The following is a 13243-nucleotide window of genomic DNA, read 5'->3' as shown; positions in this document are numbered from 1 at the left end:
CGCTCGGCTCGTTTTTTGTATTTTTTAGTAGAGACGGGGTTTCACCGTGTTAGCCAGGATGGTCTCGATCTCCTGACCTCGTGATCCGCCCGTCTCGGCCTCCCAAAGTGCTGGGATTACAGGCTTGAGTCACCGCGCCCGGCCTCTCTTTTTTACTTAATGTTTCATGAGTAACCGGCCTCTTCCCAAAGAGCGGCCTTCACTTCCCATCATTTGCTGGCAGATTGGATGGGAGGTTGTGTGCAGAAGCTGCAATGTCTCCAGCACACCGGTTACTTATAAAAGGTGGACAGTGAACAACATATTATTATTATTATTACTATTAATTTTGAGACAAAGTCTTGCTCTGTCGCCCAGGCTGGAGTGCAGTGGTGAGATCTCAGCTCACTGCAACCTTTGCCTCCCCAGGTTCAAGCGATTTTCCTGCCTCACCCTAGGGAGTAGTTGGGATTACAGGTGTGTGCCACCATGCCTGGCTAATTTTTGTATTCTTAGTAGAGACAGGGTTTCACCATGTTGGCCAGGCTGGTGTCGAACTCGTGACCTCAAGTGATACACGTGCCTCGGCCTCCCAAAGTGCTGGGATTATAGATGTGAGCCGCTGCACCAACCAACAACATTATTATAGTAACCCTAGTATAAATTGCATCATCCCACCCTGAGGGGATTGGGTGCTGGTTGGTTTTTTGCTGTTGTTGTTGTTGTTTTGGAGATGTAGTCTTGCTCTGTCTCCAAGCTGGAGTGCAATGGTGTAATCTCGGCTCACTGCAACCTCCATCTCCGGGATTCAAGTGACTGCCTCAGCCTCAGGCACACTGCTAAGCATACTCGATTTTTGTTGTTGTTGTTCTTTTTTTTTTTTTTTTTGAGGTGGAGTCTCGCTTTGTCGCCCAGGCTGGAGCGCAGTGACCCGATCTCAGCTCACTGCAAGCTCCGCCTCCCGGGTTTACGCCATTCCCATTCTCCTGCCTCAGCCTCCCGAGTAGCTGGGACTACAGGTGCCCACCACCTCGCCGGGCTAGTTTTTTTTTTTTTTTTTGTATTAAAAAAATACATCCTGGCTAATACGGGGTTTCACCGTGTTAGCCAGGATGGTCTCGATCTCCTGACCTCGTGATCCGCCCATCTCGGCCTCCCAAAGTGCTGGGATTACTGGCTTGAGCCACCGCGCCCAGCCTGTTGTTGTTCTTAAGATGGAGTTTTGCTCTTGTCGCCCAGGCTGGAGTGCAATGGCGTGATCTCGGCTCACCCCAACCTCCCCCTCTCAGGTTCAAGCGATTCTTCTGCCTCAGCCTCCCAAGTAGCTGGGATTCCAGGCATGCCCCACCACGCCCAGCTAATTTTGTATTTTTAGTAGAGATGGGGTTTCTCCATGTTGGTCAGGCTGGTCTCGAACTCCCCTCCTCAGGTGATCCCCCCACCTCAGCCTCCCAAAGTGCTGGGATTACAGGCGTGAACCACCCCTCCCAGTGTATACTCAATTTTATAGATGAGGGAATATACAGAAGTTGAGCAACATGTCCAAGGTTGCTGAACTAGCAAGTGGCAGAGGAAGGATTCAAAGCCGGGCTTAGATTCCAAGGCTGAGGTGCTAACCACCAAACTATACATCCGACGACATCTGCATAAGGAAACTCTTTCTTTCCTTCTTTCTTTCTTTTTTTTTTTAGAGACAGGATCTCGTTCTATCTCCCAGGCTGGAATGTGGTGGCACAATCACAGCTCAATACAGCCTCAAACTCCTGAGCTCAAGTGATCCTCCCACCTTAGTGTTCCAAGTAGCTGGAGCTACAGGCTTACACCACCATACCTGGCTATTTTTTTTGTTTTGTTTTGTTTTGTTTTTTGTAGAGACAGGTGTTTTGCTATGTTGCTCTGGCTGGTATTGAACACCTGAGCTCAAGTAATACTCCCGCTTTGGCTTCACAAAGTGCTAGGATTACAGGTATGAGCTACAGTGCCCTAAAAAGATTTTTTTGTTTGTTTGTTTGTTTGTTTGTTTGTTTGTTTGTTTGTTTTGAGACGGAGTCTGGCTCTGTCTCCCAGGCTGGAGTGCAGTGGCCGGATCTCAGCTCACTGCAAGCTCCGCCTCCCGGGTTTACAGCATTCTCCTGCCTCAGCCTCCGGAGTAGCTGGGACTACAGGCACCCGCCACCTCGCCCGGCTAGTTTTTTGTATTTTTAGTAGAGACGGGGTTTCACCATGTTAGCCAGGATGGTCCTGATCTCCTGACCTCGTGATCCGCCCATCTCAGCCTCCCAAAGTGCTGGGATTACAGGCTTGAGCCACCGCGCCCGGCCAAAAAGATGTTTTTATGACCATTTCTTTTGCTCCAAATTGCCCACTTCTTATTCTAGATAGAGTGATAGGATAACCCTCTAGTCTAAAGACTTCCTGTAAGATCAAGCTTCTCAACAGCTCCCCAGAGTCGTTTGTCCCTTTCAGTCACCAACTACACCCTAAAACCAGAAATGATGACCAGATAAGTGAACAATTGAGTTTAGGAGCCCTGTCCCCACTTATTCTCCTCCTGCTGGATCATGTCCCATCCTGAAGTACCCCTGGCAGAGAAAAAAGAACACCCTGAGGGAAGGGTAGCCTTGGATGAGACGTAGTCACTTTCCAGAAAGACAGTATGGCCGGGTGTGGTGGCTCAAGCCTGTAATCCCAGCACTTTGGGAGGCCGAGATGGGCGGATCACGAGGTCAGGAGATCGAGACCATCCTGGCTAACATGGTGAAACCCCCGTCTCTACTAAAAAATACAAAAAACTAGCCGGGCGACATGGCGGGCACCTGTAGTCCCAGCTACTTGGGAGGCTGAGGCAGGAGAATGGCGTGAACCCGGGAGGCAGAGCTTGCAGTGAGCTGAGATCCGGCCACTGCACTCTAGCCTGGGCGACAGAGCGAGACTCCGTCTCAAAAAAAAAAAAGAAAAGACAGTAGCTACTTCCTCTTCTTAGAAAAGCAGTAAGGTCTTAGAAAGGGCTGGGTACCTGAGAGACAGAGGTTGCAATGAGCCAAGATTGTGCCATTGCACTCTAGCCTGGGCAACAAGAGTGAAACTCCATCTCAAAAAAAAAAAAGACCAGGTCAGGTGGCTCAGGCCTGTAATCCCAGCACTTTGGGAGGCCAAAGCAGGTAGATCCCCTAAGGTCAGGTGTTCGAGACCAGCCTGGCTAACATGGTGAAACCCCGTTTCTACTAAAAATTCAAAAAATAAACCAGGTGTGGTGGCGAGTGCCTGTAATTCCAGCTACTCCAGAGGCTAAGGCAGGAGGATCGCTTGAACCCAGGAGGCAGAGGTTGCAGTGAGCCGAGATCGTGCCACTGCACTCCAGCTTTGGCAACAAGAGCGAAACTCCATCTCAAAAAAGAAAAAAGAAGAAAATTAGCCAGATGTGATGGCAGGCGCCTGTAGTCCTAAGTATTCGGGAGGCTAAGGCAGGAGAATTGCTTCAACCTGGGACTCAAAGGTTGCAGTGAGCAGAAATCGTGCCACTGCACTCCAGGCTGAGTGACAGAGTGAGACTTTGTCTCAAAAAAGAAAAAGAGGGGTGGGTGCAGTTAGATGCCTCAGGAAGGACAGTACACCACAGACTATGGTAATCATCTCACACAGAAGAGAGGGAAAATCGCCCTCAACCCCACTTTAGGGTCAAAATCACAGTTTCATTTTCCTGGCTTTTTTTTTTTTTTTTTTTTTTTTTTTGAGACAGTGTCTCACTGCATCACCCAGGCTGGAGTACAGTGGCATGATCTCAGCTCACTACAACTTCTGCCTCCCAGGTTCAAGCGATTCTCTTGCCTCAGACTCCTGAGTAGCTGGGATTACAGGTGCTCACCACCACATCTGGCTAATTTTTGTATTTTTAGTAGAAACGGGTTTCACCATGTTGGCCAGGCTGATCTCGAACTCCTGACCTCATAATCCACCCGCCTCGGCCTCCCAAAGTTCTGGGATTACAGGTGTGAGCCACTGTACCTGGCCTCTTTTTGTTTTGTTTTGTTTTTTGAGACAGAGTCTCATTCTGTCACCCAGGCTGGAGTGCAGTGGTGTGATCATGGCTTACTGCAGCCTCGACCTCTCCAGGTTCAAGCAATCCTCCCATCTCAGCCTCCTGAGTAGCTGGGACTACAGTCATGGACCACCACGCCCAGCTAATTTTTTTGTATTTTGTAGAGACAGGGTTTTGCCATGTTGCCCAGGCTGGTCTCAAACTCTTGGGCTCAAGCGTTCCGTCCACCTCGACTTGCCAAAGTGCTGGTATTGGCCGGGTGTGGTGGCTCACGCCTGTAATCCCAGCACTTTGGGAGGCCACGGCAGGCAGATCACAAGGTCAGGAAATCAAGACCATCCTGGCTAACACAGTGAAACCCTGTCTCTACTAAAAATACAAAAAAATTAGCCAGGCGTGGTGGTGGGCGCCTGTAGTCCCAGCTACTCAGGAGGCTGAGGCAGGAGAATGGCATGAACCCAGGAGACGGAGCTTGCAGTGAGCTGAGATTGGGCCACTGCACTCCAGCCCGGGTGACAGAGCGAGACTCAAAAACAACAACAACAACAACAATAAACAAAGTGATGGGATTATAGGCGTGAGCCACCAGTCCCAGCCTTTTCCTGGCACTTTCATCATAATTCCCGGGTATAGTGATTAGTTCTTGATTAGCTACATAAAAAGAGAAGGCTACTGGAATGGTTAACCCACATGGCAGATTGTCCTCAAGTCCACTTCAGAATGCTTAGCCTTTGAAATTTACTTTGAGTATGATGTGTTGCCATTTCAGGTTTGTGGTTGAGTTTGGTGTGCACAAAATACCCTACAGTTCTATTGCCTGAGGAGACTGGGGGGCTCTCAGACACTGGCAGAAAGTCAGCGTATCCACAGAGTAGCATATTCCCACTCTTCAGCCAGTGGCTTCCATGATAGCCATGATTTGACCTTCTTCAAGGTGAGCCATATGCAGATAATCAAGTTGACTGAGTGCAGATTGGAGTTGTGCTGCTTAGGAGCCAGAGGCCTTTGTGCTAGCCTGAAGAATCCCCTTGAACCTATGCAGGAGGGTTTGGGCTGCCCTTCCCACTCCAGCTTCTACCTTGTTCTTCATGCTGGCTGTCAACCTGACTGGTTTCTTTGTCAGGCTCTTTACCTTCAGGATGGAGACAAGAACTGCCTGGTTGCTCGCTCAAAGTGCTTCCTGAAGATGGGAGACTTGGAGAGATCCCTGGAGGATGCTGAGGCTTCGCTCCAGAGTGACCCAACTTTCTGTAAGGTGACTGCATGGACAGGAGGACTTGATCCTGCCATTGCCTGCAGCAGCTGTGGGTTACAAGTAGTTGTAACAAGTAGTTGTTACAAGTAGAAGCAGCCAGACTGCCTAGTGTTTGATGCCATTTTCTCTTCGTAGGTCATTGCCTAAGTCCCTGCCCCCTGTATTCCAACCTTGACCCTCAACCCAGGACCCTTCTGTTCCACCACATGTGAGTCCTATAAGGCCTTATCTGTTCACATGGATTTGACTTCCTCCCATTCCAGGGGATTTTACAAAAGGCTGAGACACTGTACACCATGGGAGACTTTGAGTTTGCCTTGGTATTCTATCACCGAGGCTACAAGCTGAGACCTGACCGGGAATTCAAAGTTGGCATCCAGAAAGCCCAGGAAGCCATCAACAACTCAGTGGGAAGTGAGTGGCCACACGGCCTATGCCCTTATCCAGGAAGGTCCTTGGAAACCTTAGGTTTAGAGGAAGTCTGAGGTACAGAAGGTGAGCAGCTACCACCAGGCCCGCAGGGAGTCCCACACTTGGATTTGGCTGCTGCAGTGTTGTTGAGGATTAGTCAGACGTGGTGGCCGGCGCCACCTGTCCACCGGGAGGACAATTCCCTGACAAACACACTGATCTCTGAGCGCTACAGCCTTGGGTTTTCCTAAAGGTCGGCTTAGAAGGGCTGTTTCAAAGTAGGCCTGTCTTTAGCCTGGTGTCAAAAGCTAGAACATGGTCCCGAGCCCAGCCTTCTGTAGTCCCTGGCTTCCTCCCTCACCAGATGTATACCAAGGGCTGGCCTTAGCCATCAGCATTAAGGCAGGGGTAGAAGGGAAGCAAGTGAGAACAAGTGAGAGCTTGCTCTGTGGGTGGCAGGGCCTGGAAATGGACAGTTTCCCCTGCACCCTTGGCCTCCCTTTGTTTGGAAATCTGGCTGCCATAGCCTTGGGCTAGTGGGGGCTGTTAGCTCCTAGGAGTTATACCAAACAGCCTACATCATTTGCTTGCTAGGCTGGCTTAAGGCCAGCTTTGCCACAGCCGCCGTCATCCCCCTGCCAAAGGCAGCCATTTCCACCTAAAAATATGTTATAAGTCATGCATGGGGGTTCTGGCCATGGGGGCCTGGCCGACCTGAGCTCCAGCTTCTTTTCTTGCAGGTCCTTCTTCCATTAAGCTGGAGAACAAAGGGGACCTCTCCTTCTTAAGCAAGCAGGCTGAGGTAAGGGCCCTGGTTCTGTGGCTGTATCCCTCCAAGGGAAGAGGCTGTGTGTGCCTGAGAAGGGGTCTTGGGAGTCTAGCTGCAACCCGACCAGGCATACTCCATGGCTGTTGGCCCACAGAAAGGTCCTGGAGTTGGAGGAATCTGGGATCACAGACCCTAGGGCCATGGCTGGGTATATTCTGCTCCTTGCTGAAGCTCTACTGGGTGTTGCTCCATTTTCTCAGAGTATAAAAGCCCAGCAGAAGCCTCAGCCCATGAAATACCTCTTACACCCCACCAAGGGAGAGCCCAAGCGGAAGGGCTCACTCAAGAGCGAGAAGACTGTTCGCCAGCTTCTGGGGGAGCTCTACGTGGACAAAGAGTATCTGGAGAAGCTCCTATTGGATGAAGGTTTCGGACAGTTTGTTGGCACAGGGCCTTGGGGGAAAGGAAATTTGGGTGGATGCTTCATGCATGAGCCGAAGGCAGAACCTGTCATATAATACTAGCTGACACGTACCTATGGACGGGTTTTATTTTTTTGCGCATTTTACAGATGAGGAAACTGAGGCGCAGACCAACGGAAACTAAGGTCACATATAGGTAGGCAATGACATGGCTTACATTCGAATCCAGGAAGTCCAATTTTAGAGCAATGCTCCTAAGTGCTATGGTACCCTGGGAGGGAACAACAGAGATTTGGTCTCCTTTACCACCATAGTCCCTGAAGGGACATCCCCTTTGCCTTCAATCCTTACAGTGGGCAAACGAATCCAGCAGACAGGTGATTGAATCCGACGATATTAGTTCTAGGATGTTCTGAAACATCATCTGGTCCAAGTTCTCCTTTCATAGATAAGGAAATAGAGACCCTGATTGGGGAGGAACTTTTACAAGTTGACGAACAAGTTTGTGGTGGAGTCACCAGCAGAATCCAGGCCTCTGACCTTCAGTCCAGTGCTCTTTCTTTTATTTTATTTTATTTTATTTTTTTTGAGACGGAGTCTCGCTCTGTCGCCCAGGCTGGAGTGCAGTGGCTGGATCTCAGCTCACTGCAAGCTCCGCCTCCCAGGTTCATGCCATTCTCCTGCCTCAGCCTCCCGAGTAGCTGGACTACAGGCGCCCGCCACCTCGCCGGGCTAGGTTTTTGTATCTTTTAGTAGAGACAGAGTTTCACCGTGTTAGCCAGGATGGTCTCAATCTCCTGACCTTGTGATCTGCCCGTCTCGGCCTCCCAAAGTGCTGGGATTACAGGCTTGAGCCACCGCGCCCGGCCTTTCTTCTAAAGACAGAGTCTTGCTGTGTCGCCCAGGCTGGAGTGCAGTGGAGCAAACTTGGCCCACTGCCACCTCCATCTCCTGGGTTAAAGCGATTCTCCTGCCTCAACCTCCCTAGTAGCTAGGATTACAGGCACCCACCACCACGCCTGGCTAATTTTTTGTATTTTTAGTAGAAAGGGGGTGTCACCATGTTGGCCAGGCTGGTTTCGAACTCCTGACCTCAAGTGATTTGCCCGCCTCGGCCTCCCAAAGTGCTGGGATTACAGGTGTGAGCCACCACACCTGGCCAGTCCAGTACTCTTTCCACCACACTGCTGCCAGTGACAGGATGAAGGACAGAGGCCTGAGATGAACGTCTCGCATTAACATGGGGATGGGAGTATTGCCATTAGCTGATAAGCCTGAGCAGGGTCACCTGTGAACCAAATGCCTCTTCTCCAGAATTGGCTTCCCAAGGTCATATGTAGGGTTCCCTCTTCCGTGACACAGGAACAGCTTCACTGCTGGCACATCTCCTTGGCAACAGGCTGAATGCTTCCTATTCTCCAGAGGACCTGCTGCAGAGGGAAGGGGTGGCTTGAATATTACCTCAAGTGGCCTTGTAGCTTTGCTACTGGCTGTAACCTCTGGCCAGGCAGTGAGCAGGAGTTGGGCACCCCCCTTCCAGCTCCCAGCATACACAGGCCCACTGGGCACCTGGGAAATCACTGAGCACTGGCAGCCTGGGCCAGATAGTGCATTTAGACTCAGTGTTCTCTGAGGACACAGTTTGAACTGGGGAAACCCCAAGGCTTCTCAGCGAGCCATCCACCAGCTGCCCCTTCTGGTTAGCTCCTCATATCTTGCCATAAGGGGCCCATACCATGGAACTCCCTGAAAGTGGGGCCCTGGCTGCATCCTGGTCTGGATAAACCCACTCTGCCACCATGCACACTCACATTCCTCTCTGTTTCAACAACTCCAGGCAGAGCTCTTCACAGAGGGCCCTGCAGCAGCTACCGGGAAGCAACAGGAGGCAAACCCCTTAGAGGCCTGTTCTCCTTGGTGCCTCCTCACACCCCTTCCCCACAGACCTGATCAAAGGCACCATGAAGGGCGGCCTGACTGTGGAGGACCTCATCATGACGGGCATCAACTACCTGGATACTCACAGCAACTTCTGGAGGCAGCAAAAGCCGATCTATGCTAGGGAGCGGGACCGGAAGCTGATGCAAGAGAAATGGCTGCGGGACCACAAACACCATCCCTCACAGACAGCCCATTACATCCTCAAGAGCCTGGAGGACATTGACATGTGTGGGTGTTGTTCTCAGAGGGTGGGTCAGGTGCCTCCAGTGCCTTATCAGGTGGGGAAGGAGCAACCAGGTGTCTGAGTCCCTGGTCTCTCTGACCTGCAGATGGTGTCTGCAGGAAGAGGAGTTACCCTGTCAGCCAAGAGGAGGCTGCCCTGGCCTCCACAGCACCCCTTTCCTTTCCCAGTGCTCACAAGCGGCAGTGCTGAAGGGAGTCTTCAGAAAGCTGAGAAAGTGCTGAAGAAGGTACTGGAATGGAATAAGGAAGAGGTACCCAACAAGGATGAACTGGTTGGAAACTTGTATAGCTGCATAGGGAATGCCCAGATTGAGCTGGGGCAGATGGCGGCAGCCCTGCAGAGCCACAGAAAGGACCTGGAGATCGCCAAGGAATAGTGAGTGCCCTAGGGGAGGCCACTGGCGTGAGCCTACAGAGAAGGACACCTGGGGCTATCCGAGGCCCTTGCCAGGGCTGCTGGTGGCTTGACTCCCATTTTCTGCTCTGCATGCCCGAGGTAGATTCTTCCAGAGGCAGGGACCACCTGCCCAGGACTGAGGGTGGGGGCACCTAGGCTGTTAGCTTCTTTGCCACAAAAAGGGTAGTGGCTCAAAATTCCAAAAAAGCTACCCAATGATCTGGCTCTTAGGGATGTTTATATTCTTACATCATCATGACAAGCACACATGAAGCCCCAGACATGCCAGATGCTGCTAGTGTGGGAACACGGTAATAACCAGACACAAGGGTCATTTCCTTGCAGATGTCAAGCAAAAAGGGACATAGCTAATTAACTGCAATTGTGATAAGTGCCACAGAAGAAAAGTACAGAATCCAGTGTGGTGAGAAATACATTCCAGGAGGACTTGATGACATTGGGAAACACACAGGGCCTATGGAAAGGCCCTGAGACAGGAGGGTACTTAAGGCTGGAGAGCACAGCATATTGCCAGGGAGAGTGGCCAAGAGGAGACTGAAGGAAGTGGGCAGGGGTCAGATCAAGCAGGGTCTTGTAAAACTGGTGCTGACCAAGAGCACGGGCTGTGGAGTCAGGCAGATCTAGGCTGTGGAACTTGCGCCGCCCAGCCGTGAGACCTGAGACAAGTCACTTTAGCTCCCTCAGCCTCAGGGTCTCCTCTGTTAGCTGGGCACCCTGCAGGGTGGAAGGGAGGATGAAATGCAGAAGTACATGTACAGACCTTAGGACAGTACCTGGTATCCACAGTAGTAGTAATACTAGCTCTCCAGAAATGAGCTCTTCTCAAGACTTGCTGGCTTCCACGCAGAGGTTCCATTGCTTTCTCAGCATCCTGGTTCTACCCTTTGGAGTCCTTTTTTTTTTGAGACAGAGTTTCACTCTTGTTACCCAGGCTGGAGTGCAATGGCACGATCTCGGCTCACCACAACCTCCGCCTTCCAGGTTCAAGCAATTCTCCTGCCTCAGGCTCCCAAGTAGCTAGGATTACAGGCATGCACCACCATGCCCAGCTAATTTTGTATTTTTAGTAGAGACAGGGTTTCTCCATGTTGAGGCTGGTCTCGAACTCCTGACCTCAGGTGATCTGCCCGCCTCAGCCTCCCAAAGTGCTGGGATTACAGGCGTGAGCCACTGCGCCTGGCCTGGAGTCATTCTTGACTTCCTCCTGCCTGGTTTCTACTCATCTCACCAGTCTGAGCCTCCTTGGTCTCCCATCATCCCATTTACCCTCACAGCGCCCAGCCCTCAGCCAACCTGAGTCCTGCTGCTTTCCCTGCCTCTGCTGTCTCTCTCCAGCTCCTCCTGCAAATCTCCAGAGACACATGCTATGAACTCTCCCTCCCCTGCTCACAAGTGGGCCTGAGCCCCTCACTGCCTGCAGGTTAAAGGTCAAGCCCCTTTGCTTGACCCTCAAGCCCTCTCTAAACCCACCCTTGCCCTCTTATAGCAATCTTCCCTTGGGGTCAAACGTTCCTGAACATTCCTGCCTCCTGCCCTTTCATCTTCACTGATCCAAGCCCCACATGCTTTCCATTCCCAGTTCATTTCTTGCCTGCCTCCACTGTGCTGAGCAGGAATATCCCATATTGGCCATCCTGTATTAGAAAAAAACAGCTTTTGGGACAGACCTGTCTTTGATCCCTGGCTCTGCCACTTAGAAGCTGTGTGGATTTGATTAAGTTGCTCCTCTCCTCAGTTTCCTCATCTCTAATGAAGGCATAGTAATACTAACCCACAGGGATTGTGGGGATTAGATATGATGTATATATATGGTGCCTTGGATCCAGTCATCTCCAATGCACAAATGAGTTAGGAATCTTTACTTCTCTCCAGACCTCTCTCCTGAGCCTCAGACCTGTGTGTCCAGCAGATTCTAAGACATTTCCATCTGGATGTCCTACAAGAATCCTAAACTTAACATGTCCAAATCGGAATCCCTTATCTTCCTCCCAAACTTACTTCTTGAGGGTTCCCCATCCGTGAGGATAGCAGTGTTGGCCACTCAGTCCCCAAGCCAGAAGCCCGGAGGCTTCCCAGATACCTCCCTCACCTCACTGTTTTTGCTATATTGCTCAGGTTGGTATGGATGACAGGCGTGAGCCACCACGCCTGACCCCCTCACTGTTCATGCCCAGCACCGGCCATGTCCTGTCCTGTCCATCTTTCTCTGTTTCCCTCCCACAACTCAGTCCAGACCCTCCTTACTTCTTGCCTGTTTCCTCTGACCTGGGCTTCCTACAGCTCAGCTGGCCTTTCTCTGAAAAGCAACTCCTGTGGTTGGGATGAAGTTTCAATGCCCTGCTCAACACAGGTTGCCCTTCTTCACTTCTCCTGGCCTCTCTTGACCTGGCTTTCTCAAGGCCCCCAGGCATTCTGGGTCCCAGCCAGTGCAGAGCTCTGTGCATATCCTCCAGTCCCAGGAATGCTTTCCTATTCCCCAGCACTTGCTTTATCAGGCTACCTCCACCCATTCTTCAACATTTCAATAAAGGTTGAAAAGCCTGCCTCCTAGGCCAAGCTCGGTGGCTCATGCCTGTAATTCCAGCACTTTGGGAGGCCAAGGTGGGGAGATCATGAGGTCAGGAGATCGAGACTATCCTGGCTAATATGGTGAAACCTCATCTCTACTAAAAATACAAAAAAAGGCCAGGCGCGGTGGCTCAAGCCTGTAATCCCAGCACTTTGGGAGGCCGAGACGGGCAGATCACGAGGTCAGGAGATCGAGACCATCCTGGCTAACACAGTGAAACTCCGTCTCTACTAAAAAATATAAAAAACTAGCCGGGCGAGGTGGCGGGTGTCTGTAGTCCCAGCTACTTGGGAGGCTGAGGCAGGAGAATGGCGTGAACCTGGGAGGTGGAGCTTGCAGTGAGCTGAGATCCGGCCACTGCACTCCAGCCTGGGCGACACAGCGAGACTCCGTCTCAAAAAAAAAAAAAAAAAAAGCCTGCCTCCTGCCCCAGGGGGTACAAATCCCTCCCCTGGGCTCCATCTCCACAGGTAGCCTGTCTGCCCTGTTAGACTTTGGAAGGTGCTATTCCCAGCACCTGCCACACAGTGGGCATGTAATGAATGTGTGCTAAGTGACTGAATAAGTAAACAGAGGTGTTCGTTAATTTTAGTTCAGTTCCTTTTTTTTTTTTTTTTTTTTTTTGAGACGGAGTCTTGCTCTGCTGCCCAGGCTGGAATGCAGTGGCCGGATCTCAGCTCATCGCAAGCTCCGCCTCCCGGGTTCAAGCCATTCTCCTGTCTCAGCCTCCCGAGTAGCTGGGACTACAGGCGCCCGCCTCGTCGCCCGGCTAGTTTTTTGTATTTTTTAGTAGAGACGGGGTTTCACCGTATTAGCCAGGATGGTCTCGATCTCCTGACCTCGTGATCCGCCCGTCTCGGCCTCCCAAAGTGCTGGGATTACAGGCTTGAGCCACCGCGCCCGGCCTTTTTTTTTTTTCTTTTTAAGATGGAGTCTTGCTCATTGCCCAGGCTGGAGTGCAGTGGCACGATCTCGGCTCACTGCAAGCTCCGCCTCCCGGGTTCACGCCATTCTCCTGTCTCAGCCTCCCAAGTAGCTGGGACTACAGGCGCTCGCCACCACGCCCGGCTAATTTTTTGTATTTTTAGCAGAGACAGGGTTTCACCGTGTTAGCCAGGATGGTCTCAATCTCCTAACCTCGTGATCCGCCCGCCTTGGCCCCCCAAAGTGCTGGGATTACAGGCGTGAGCCACCGTG

At 51.4% G+C, this 13243-nt stretch overlaps 1 protein-coding gene across 1 annotated transcript in view; it reads left to right on the top strand.

The window, feature by feature from the left end:
* Window positions 1-13243, top strand: part of TTC25 (tetratricopeptide repeat domain 25) — a 41059-nt gene that overhangs the window by 884 nt on the left and 26932 nt on the right. The window contains exons 2-7 of the mRNA XM_010386414.2: window positions 5142-5273; window positions 5537-5687; window positions 6425-6486; window positions 6714-6879; window positions 8820-9044; window positions 9228-9435. Of these exons, the coding sequence (XP_010384716.1) occupies window positions 5142-5273; window positions 5537-5687; window positions 6425-6486; window positions 6714-6879; window positions 8820-9044; window positions 9228-9435 (944 nt within the window). The remainder of the gene's footprint in view (window positions 1-5141; window positions 5274-5536; window positions 5688-6424; window positions 6487-6713; window positions 6880-8819; window positions 9045-9227; window positions 9436-13243) is intronic.

The sequence above is a fragment of the Rhinopithecus roxellana genome, chromosome 19, assembly GCF_007565055.1.
Source record: "Rhinopithecus roxellana isolate Shanxi Qingling chromosome 19, ASM756505v1, whole genome shotgun sequence".
Classification (NCBI taxonomy): domain Eukaryota; kingdom Metazoa; phylum Chordata; class Mammalia; order Primates; family Cercopithecidae; genus Rhinopithecus; species Rhinopithecus roxellana.
The sequence above is the reverse complement of the archived record's forward strand: the minus strand, read 5'-3'. Positions and strand labels throughout refer to the sequence as shown.